This window comes from Erpetoichthys calabaricus, chromosome 17 (assembly GCF_900747795.2).
Source record: "Erpetoichthys calabaricus chromosome 17, fErpCal1.3, whole genome shotgun sequence".
Classification (NCBI taxonomy): domain Eukaryota; kingdom Metazoa; phylum Chordata; class Cladistia; order Polypteriformes; family Polypteridae; genus Erpetoichthys; species Erpetoichthys calabaricus.
The window spans coordinates 75,147,782-75,158,297 of NC_041410.2; the positions used below are offsets into that span (position 1 = coordinate 75,147,782).

Here is a 10,516-nt window from a genome sequence, read left to right on the forward strand (position 1 = left end):
ACTTGCCCAGAGAGTTTGGACACATCATGGTTGTTATTGTTTACATCCCTCCTCGGGCTGACGTGGAGACAGCGAGGTGACATCATCCATTCTGCTGTTGCTAAGTTACAAACGCAGCACCCTGAGGCGCTTGTGCTAATCACTGGAGACTTTAACCATGTGACGCTGGAAAAAACATTACCTGCCTTCTCCCAGTATGTGGACTGTAACACCCAGGGAAATAGGACTATTGACCTACTGTATGCAAACGTTAAAGACGCATACAGCGCCACCCCGCTGCCTGCTCTTGGGAAAGCAGATCATAACCTGGTTCTGCTTCAGTCTCACTACAAACCAAGAGTGATGGAGCTACCTACAACCACATGCTCATTCAGGAAGTGGTCCCCTGAGGCAGAGCAGGCTCTGAGAGACTGCTTTGGATCTACAGACTGGAATATCCTGCAGGGGGTCACATAGTGAGAACATTGAGAAGGTTGTTGACTGCACTACTGACTACATCAACTTCTGTATGGACATTGTAGTTCCAGTAAGAACAGTATGCTGCTATGCTAACAACAAGCCATGGATTACAAGTGACCTCAAGGGCCTTTTGAACCAGAAGAAAAGGGTTTTTAAAGGCGGTGATCAGCATGAGCTCAAGCACGTGCGAAAGGAACTCCGAGTCCAGCTCAGGGCGGCGAAGGAGCAGTATAGGAGAAAGCTGGAGCAGAAGTTTCAGAATAACAGCATGAAGGAAGTGTGGGATGGGATGAAGATCATCACTGGCTGCAGCTCGAAGCGGAGTGCCACCATCAAGAGAGATGTGAAGAGAGCAAACCAAATGAACAACTTCTTTAACAGGTTTGACCACCCTAACCCACTCTCACCTCGGAGTAACACACCCTCCACCCATCCTTCTGCTGATACCAGCATAGGAGAGACATCCCCACCCACAATTACAGCAGCGCAAGTGAGAGAGAGCTGAGGAGACTTTGTGCCAGCAAAGCAGCGGGTCCAGATGGAGTATCACCACGACTGCTGAAGGCTTGTGTGTTGGAGCTGGGGAGTCCTCTACAGCGCATCTTCAACCTGAGTCTGGAACAGGGGAGAGTCCCGAGGCTTTGGAAAACATCTTGTATCACCCCAGTCCCAAAGGTATCACGTCCTAGTGAGCTGAATGACTTCCGGCCTGTCACCCTTACGTTACATGTGATGAAGACCATGGAGAGGCTGCTGCTTCAGCACCTGAGGCCACAGGTCTGCCATGCCCTCGACCCTCTGAAGTTCGTATATCAGGAGAAGGTGGAAGCGGAGGATGCCATCTATATGCTACACCGATCACTCTCCCACTTGGACAGAGGCAAAGGTGCTGTAAGAATTATGTTTCTAGACTTCTCTAGCGCCTTCAACACCATCCAACCTTAGGGACAAGCTGACAGAGATGGGAGTAGATTCATACCTGGTGAAATGGATCGTGGACTATCTTACAGACAGACCTCAGTATGTACGTCTCGGGAACTGCAGGTCTGACATTGTGGTCAGCAACACAGGAGCGCCACAGGGGACTGTACTTTCTCCGGTCCTGTTCAGCCTATATACATCGGACTTCCAATACAACTCGGAGTCCTGCCACATGCAAAAGTTCGCTGATGACACTGCTATCGTGGGCTGCATCAGGAGTGGGCAGGAGGAGGAGTATAGGAACCTAATCAAGGGCTTTGTTAAATGGTGCGACTCAAACCACCTACACCTGAACGCCAGCAAAACCAAGATGCTGGTGGTGGATTTTAGGAGGCCCAGGCCCCTCATGGATCCTGTGATCATCAGAGGTGACTGTGTGCTGAGGGTACAGACCTATAAATACCTTGGAGTGCAGCTGGATGATAAATTGGACTGGACTGCCAATACTGATGCTCTGTGCAAGAGAGGACAGAGCCGGCTATACTTCCTTAGAAGACTGGCGTCCTTCAACATCTGCAATAAGATGCTGCAGATGTTCTATCAGACAGTTGTGGCGAGTGCCCTCTTCTACACGGTGGTGTGCTGGGGAGGCAGCATAAAGAAGAAGGACGCCTCACGCCTGGACAAACTGGTGAGGAAGGCAGGCTCTATTGTAGGCATGGAGCAGGACAGCTTGACATCTGTGGCGGAGTGACGGGCGCTCAGCAGGCTCCTATCAATAACAGAGAATCCACTGCACCCACTGAACAGTATCATCTCCAGACAGAGGAGCAGCTTCAGTGACAGACTGCTGTCACGGTCCTGCTCCACTGACAGACTGAGGAGATCAGATCGTTCCTCCCCCACACTATGCAACTCTTCAAATAAACATTAACATTATTCAAAGTTATTGTCTGTTTTTACCTACATTTTTATTACTCTTTAATATTGTTTTTCTTGTATCAGTATGCTGCTGCTGGAGTATGTGAATTTCCCCTTGGGATTAATAAAGTATCTATCTATCTATCTATCTATCTATCTATCTATCTATCTATCTATCTATCTATCTGTCTGTCTGTCTGTCTGTCTGTCTGTCTGTCTGTCTGTCTGTCTGTCTGTCTGTCTGTGCTAAAACCTGTTATTCTTTTCACTTGGGTTGCAAGATACTGGCATGAATCAAGTTCAGCTCTGGGTTATAAAAATATTCAAAATGAAACAGCATTCTCAAGATATTTCAGTCTATTGTTTTCTGCAGAATGAGGCTTATTCCATGCGACAGACTGCCAAGAAGTTAAAGATTTTATACAAAGATGTCTATTAATGCCTTTGGGACGAGGGTAAACTGGATCTAACCAGGACAGAAAAAGAAGAGGAAAGTCAAAATGCACAACTGCACAAGAGGATAAGAACATCAGAGTCTTCAGTGTGAGAAACAAGTGCCTTCCTTAGGTTCTCAGTTGGGTTCATTTTTAAATACACACCAAATACCAGTGGTGCTGCAGCAGAGAAAAGATGATGCCACTTTTCCAGTGTCATTGAGGGCACAGGGTTGTTGGCATTCTGACTAGGATGGATGGTTCCTTACCCGACTGGAATGCCTTTTTAATAAAAGGGTGGAAGAAGACTGCCTGCCTCCCAGGGCCACGTGTCCTCCCCACATGATAGGTGACAGCTCCTCTCTGGTGGATCTCCCATGTGCACACCCGCAGAGTGGCATGGAAGTTGAAGTTCTAATGGGCAATCCTACCGAGTTTCATGGGAGCCATCAGGGCAAGCTGTGAGATGAGGTTAGGTTCCCTCATTTTAAGGAGGTTCTGCCTAACCCAGAAGGGCTTCCTGTGTGTAATGTGGTAAAACCTTAAGTAGTCCCAGGTCTGGTATAAAAGAAGCCGCTCCACCTCACCCAGGTGAGTTGGAGTCGGATGCAGAGGATAGACAAAGATCATCTAGGAGGAATGGAAAAGAAAGAAAGAAAGAAAGAAAGAAAGAAAGAAAGAAAGAAAGAAAGAAAGAAAGAAAGAAAGAAAGAAAGAAAGAAAGAAAGAAAGAAAGAAAGAAAGAAAAATTTACTTGGTCTGGAATTGTGAAATCATGAAGACAAAAACCCAAAAACAGTATTGTGAATAATAAAAACTTTCATTTTGAAGCCAAGACTTGTGTGTTGGCAACTGTGCCTGGGTTTTGGTGGTTGTGCCTTGCACTACAGACTCTGCTAACCCTTATCCTCTTATTCATCTGGGCCTTCCCCTTCTTTTGATATCCAGTTTGCCCTCCTCTCTTAAGACAGTGTCAAATCTTCAGTTTCTTGGAAATCCACTGAATAACCATCATTCTGTTTAAAAACACACACACAGCCCGGTTTCTTGAAAAACATTTTTAATTTAACTTTAGGAATGCTAAAGGATAAGCTATATGGAAGCTGACCATTAGGACATGGCTGCTGAAAATTGAGCTTTGAAGTTGTACGTGAATAATGAATTATAACCATTTGTAACATTGCCAATGTCTTGACTGTATTTTAATCCAATGGTATTTTGACTAAAACGGGCATTGATTTCAATCAAAAACACGAAAGTTTCTGGGCGAGTCCGCACTTTTGACTGGTGATGTAAAGTCCTTTCCCTTTGGTGTTCCCGTCATTCCTGTTGAACATGCGTGTCCAACGGCCAGGGTTTTAGCCCCGCCCCTGACGTCGCCTGCGTGGAGTTTGTAAATTATCCATTTCCTTCCATATCCCCAAAGGCGTGCATGTCAGGTAAACCGACGATTGTAAATTGGCTTTGCGTGGGCGTTTGTGCGAGTGGGTCCCTCCATGGACTGGCACGCTGCCCAGGTTTGGTTGCCACTGCTGGCGCGCCAGCCTCAGCCCCACGCGAACCTTAACTGGATTATGCGGGTTTGAGAATGCTGAAGCTTCACTGCGCTCCTGTGCATCTGAAATATGTTCTTTTCATTTATCATAATGAAATGGCTGCTTGTTCTTTTGCAGTGTGCCTAAAATGGGATAAGCCGGGCACTCCAGATTGATCTTCTACATGCGGCGATGTCATCGCGGTAACCTTTTCCCCGATGTTAACCTCAATTAGCGTGGATGTATCGAATGAGAATAGAGGCTGGGCAAGTCCACGTGTGCATCGGTGTGTGAAATGTCCCTTAATACTAAATGTTCTGTCAGCCATGTATACTTATCAGTATAGAAATTAGATCACACACTTAAAACCCATCTCAAGAAGAAATAGTACTAAAAACGATAATGGAAGTATAGCATTGAATATTCAAGCTCCACTGACGGCAATATGTAGCGTTATATCCAGCACGTTCGACACCACAATGAAGAATCTAGAGATGATATTCTAATAAATGACCCATCCATCTCTTAAAAATGTAGTTCTTGTTCATAGGATACAATTGCACCGTCCAGAATCCGCACACTAATTTGTGTGCATTTCAAATACTTTTGTTTTTAAACCTATACAGTTTGGGGCTTTGTGTATTATATTCGCCATGCTATTGAAGGAACATGTCTCTCTCTCGTGTCTAGGGTACAATGAGGGGGTCTCTGTTAGGGGAAATTAGTATGCACAGCAGAACTTAGGCACGCACAAAGAAAAAAGAGACACTTTTCATTTTCTAGTGTATATGTGACGAGTACCGACTAATGATGATAATTAACCCTGAGTTCCCCCCCTTTAAAATACTAGCAAGCGCTCCTCTTGTTCAGTAATCAAGGACAGTGCTTCCTGTGAGCACATTTGGGATTTTATCACTGAACGTGGCGATTACTAGACAGCAGCTCGGGCTTATCACGCGTGCGTGGTACCCGCACGCTCAGCATTCCAGTCTCGAAAGTATAAAAGAGAAGCCCCCTCGCCCCCTAACAGAGGTACCTTGTGTGGGCTCGGACCCGTCCGTGTGCAATGTGCCCACTTGGTTTAGCTTGAGTTCGTGTCTGTGTGCGCTACAATTCTAAATCTCAAAAGGTTAATAGAATCAATTAACGCCTGGCAAATCTTCATGGGGCACTGCCAATATCTGGCAAATGCTAATGGAATAAAAAAAGGCATTCTGCTAGGCACCGAACCACTCTGTTTCGTCTCTGTATGCGCAGTTAAGCGTCTAATGTTAAAACACTGCGCAAGTCGTTAAACAGAGAAGCTATATGGTATATTTTGAAACATTTTCTATCAACCGCTTATTCCCGTAATTAGGTAGATTGGAACTCAGCAGAGCCCAGAAAAGTCAACGCGTTTAAAAAGTTAATTTGCAAGATTAAAACATTATGCTCATTTTGACAGTATGCCACTGCCGTGTTGAGTGTTGCCGCCTGAATAACAAACTACATTCAAAAGAATGTCATTCGTCTGTCATCCAGGTTAATAGAAACACCTTAACGTGCACTTCTTCGTGCGCGTCTATTATGAAAGATTGAGTTTAATCACAGTTGTCAAGGACCAAAAAGGTCCTCTAGTAAATTAAGGAAATAAAACAACTCCGATCAAGCAAGTGGCAGGAAGAGATGACAGCTCCTTTGTGTACATCTCGCGACAGGAAGCGACTACTTGGATCTGCTCTTGGATGATGTGCAAATGGAAAAAAAAAATCGGAGGCCGAGCGATCGGCGCTGAATCCATGCATTTGCATGCCATCTGGCAGACCGGGTTTGGTAAGTACAATATTAAAAAAAATACAAGCAACAAGGCAAATTAATAATCGGCATATTCTTTCCAATGTGAGCCCCTGCAGCACGAATGCTGGTTTGTGGCTTTAAAGCATAAAAGGTAAAACATAAAATGTATTAGTCGTTGCCAGATGAAGAACATCGGTGTGAATGTCACGCCGTCTCCCGAAGCCCTTAGGACTGAAATGATTTACTTAGGCCAAAATACACGTGTAACAACCAAACTCATTAAATAATTAAAGAAGCTTGACAGTGGCGAAGTATATGGAGTTCATAATCACGAGCGCGCGCGCGAGCTAAAACTAAAGAGTGAAAAAAAAAAAAGCCCACGAGAATTCGGAAACGGTTTGCGAGATTTACGTGTCTGCGCACGCGCGGGGCGTCTTTATTGCTCAACAAACTCGCTGTAACTGCGCCTTCTAGGCATGTCAACCATTCATCAGCCCCCGGGGACAAAACAACAAACAGTTGCGGGTTACCCAGTTCCTAGAACTGTATTCTGTAGAAGATATGTCACATAGTAAATGGGTTTCAATAAGTGGCTTTACCTGCTCTTTCATTATGGTTAGAAAGTGATGATCAAAGCAAGGTGTACATACTTTATGCATCCATCCCAAACTTGGATGACTTTTCTTTAAACGCGACTTAAATAAACTTATTTTTTGAATACTGCTTTTCAAGACAACTTTAAGAAGTGCTAGGGCGAGGATTCTCAAAAACACTCAATATGACGTGCAAAAAAGTGTAAACACACAATATAAGCTCAAAAGAAGTTCATTTTAAGAAATTCCAGTTTTGGTTTCTAACAAGCAAAGCTTGAACATTTGCCATTTTCTCCTCAAACACAAGCATATGTGAAAAGGTTCAGGATTACCTTACCTGTTAAATAGACTGCAATACTGTAATAATTCCAAGCAGCATCAGTGTCAACTTGCAAAACTGTGCTCCCCAATAATCACAGGTACACACGCCATGGAGCACAGTGAATGTGCTGCCCCCGTGACAGCAGTTATTATGTGATGAATATTGAACGTCATATTTTTAAGGTTTATTGCAGCATTACTTTACTAAAGTGTCACATTTTGCGTTGCATGAGATCCGATGCAACTGGGAAAATGTGTCTGTCCATAATCAATACAGACAACCTCAGAAATGCAGGTTTAACCATCTCAGATGTTACACAGAAGACCCTCGAAGCAATCTTATTTTTCTTCTCCTGTCAAAACAAGGAGTGTGTTTTTGCACTGTAAAGTCATCTTTTGAGACACCATGCCTGCCACCGCTTCACGCTTTTTGGCTTAATATGAAGGGACACATGCTGCTAGGAGGACAAGAGCGGCATAAGAAATTCAAGGCTTAGATTTAAAACAAGTAGACAAAATCCTGAAGCATGATCACCGCAGTGCACAATGGCTGACAATTAAACACACTCCAACAATTTCCTGCAGTAGGGAAACGCGCACTTGGATCACCTCGCCCCACTGCCATGTCTTAATATAAATTGACACCACCTTATGCGTGTAGCCTTTATGAACCAGGCATGTGTGCCCTCCAAAGGGGCACTTTGAACACTCACTTTATACAAAAGCTACTTGAAATTTGCATGAAAAAGTGAAATAAAATCTTTCTTTACCATTATAAGCTACTGTACCTTCCTTGTTAAGAACTTCAACCTTACTTTTCTAATATTAGTGACATGTACTGGATACACCGACATTTTCTCCATTATTTTAGTGCTTTTACTGAGCCTGACAAACGCAACTTTCCTGAGTTGCTGTATCCACACTTAGAAATTATTTTGCATAAAAAAAAGAAATCAAGTTGTAATTAATAACATCACAAATAATAAGATATCCTTCATCATTTGATAAAGTGTTTCAGGAAAGATTTGAGACCAGAGTCGTTTCCATGGGGGATACCGAATATACAGTAAAACTAAAAAATAATATTAGAATTGAAATGTTTATTACGGTGGTATGAAAAAAAAAGCAAATTTTCTACTTTGTATAGAGGACAACGTGTAGAGTGCAAAAACTGAAGATTACATCAAAAATAACGATTCCTTATACCGGCCATCCTTAAAGATTAAGGAATAAAGCGCGAAATGCGTTTTGTTAAAACTAACACATGAATTAATGATTACAACAAAACCTGATGCCAAAAATAATTTATAAAGCAAATATACATATACAGGCAGATCCTGAGTAAATGCGCAGCCCCATTTGTTTCAAACATGTGCGGCTCTATCGGTTCTTTGAACAATTCTTTCCCATTCTGGTCAGACGAGCTTTTCTTCCGAGTATGTTGTAATAATGTAGTATTAAACAGCCACCTTGAACACTTTTAGTTCTAAACTGTAGGCAATGCTAGAAAATCGATTAAATAAAACACAACTGCACGTGCACACCTCTTGAATTGAAACTGACAAGCAGTCTTCTTACATATGCGGAGCATGCTTGATATATTCGGCCTCACCCAAGGCGATCGGCTTTTTTCCAAACAAACCGCGAAATAACAGGTAATTGTTCAAACTGCGGCCAAGTTCATTTTTCTTCACATCAGAGCTCGCATACATTTCAAAGTGGGGAAAGTGGATGACGACAGAATGGCACGCTTAGGACTGCATGTGGTGGTCTCTTTTAATATTTCCACAATCCTCTTGTAAACAACAATTTAGGGATCGAACTTTTGACTTTATGAGCCTGCGCACTGATAACTGCCAATCAAATGCTCGATATGTGTTACCGATCGCTTAAAAGCACACGTTGGACTATCATTAAGAGGAGCTGCATAAGTGTATCTATACGTTAATGTGTATATTTGAACTTGACAGATAACTCACATACTATGTATACCAAGGCGGTTTATTAGCAAAATTAATACGAGCAGTACCAGTGATTGAGAAATGCCCACACAAGATGTATATGGAACATGACAAATAATAAAGGAGTCGCAATGTGTGCGCCAGGATTAGAACACCGCCTAGGGGAATTTCTCTTTAATGATTCCTTTCAAGAACACGAACAGTATATTTATTAACAGACACATTGATTAAACAGTTGTACAATAACTACTCTTTCGCATTTCGGTTCCAGCAGTTATGAAATCGGTCTTATTTCTTTCCTGTTAAGATACGTGTTTCCAAAGACGTCTTAAAGAAAACGCATGCGGACCTACAGAGCTACCTCGGCCGAGCGGTGATGCACCTGCACTTCTCCGCTTATCTGTTAGAAGGCTGAACACAAGGGAGAGTGGGTCATCGATCATTCGCTGTTTTATGGACACGGCTTTGTGTCCCGTTAAGACAGGCTGGGGTGTCAGAGCGCAGCGCACTTGCCTTCAGCAGATGTACACAATAAATATGCAATGCGCTACACTACAAAGAGCTGGCTTTGTCATCTATAGTGTGCAAGGAGTGACAACGTGCGGTCCACAATAATAAGCAAAACATACATTCGTGAATAGAGATCGGCAGCATGTTATTGCTTATGATGCCTGCAAAACGGCCCCTACATGTGACTGTCACCATAACCAAAAGAGCAGTAAATCCGACTCGTATCACGTCTCCCAAATACGGAAATATTAATGTTCAACTGCCGTGTTGTCCGGAATTGCACACAAACGCAGCAGAGTAAGTTGAAGCCCATCCGCCGGTTACAAATAAAGCAGTATTCCTACCTTTGTTGTTAATGACGAGAAATAAAATCCCAACGGACGCCAGGAAATCCGTCCACGACCCAGCCATTATCTCTTAAAACCCTAGTCGCTCTGCGCTTCTCTGTGCTTCGCCGTGACTCCGCGCATCACACAAGGAATTGGCAGTCCGGATCCACCTTAATAGATGTTAATGAAAGCTTCGCTAAGAGTGGGCGGGGCATCCAGTTCGCTCGCCAATGGAATTGCACGCAAACGTGGAAGGAGGAGCCTATTTACGAGCCCCATGTGGATTCGGACTTTAAACGTGTTCGCACTCCAATTAAAAGTCGGAGCGCCTGCGCTCTAAATTAAAAATGAATCTAAGCGTGGCTCGCCGACAGTGAATAGTGTGAAACAGCGGCCTCATACGTTACGTTTGGGGAGAACAATTGGGGCCAAGGAAGCGTTCTTGATTCAAATGAAGACTACCACAGCAGTCACTGGTAGTGTTAACAGTGTGAGCACTGATCTCATATCGGGCTAATTATTCCTTAATGCTATGTAGTTCATAGTTGGGGCTGCCTATATCTGGTTTAGAATAAGCATGCATCTAAGTGGTAATTACAGTTTTCTGTACCTGGTTACTTTTGTTCGACTCTGTAATTATAAAACAGAATTAGTTTCCTGTTCTTTTTTAGCACACTTCATTTTATACAAAGTCTTACTATACTTTGATGTTATCAAAATACAGTTGTTCAAATATAGTACATACTTTTTATCTTT

The 10,516-nt window shown here is 43.2% G+C and overlaps 1 protein-coding gene across 2 annotated transcripts in view; it reads right to left on the minus strand.

The window, feature by feature from the left end:
• The window catches only part of cadm4 (cell adhesion molecule 4), a 794,942-nt gene extending 785,019 nt beyond the window's left edge, over positions 1 to 9,923 (minus strand). For both annotated transcript variants that reach the window (XM_028822885.2, XM_028822886.2), the window contains exon 1: positions 9,776 to 9,923. In XM_028822885.2, coding sequence (XP_028678718.1) covers positions 9,776 to 9,842 — 67 coding nt within the window. In that variant the 5' untranslated portion in view covers positions 9,843 to 9,923. The remainder of the gene's footprint in view (positions 1 to 9,775) is intronic.
• Between the last annotated feature and the right edge of the window lie 593 nt (positions 9,924 to 10,516).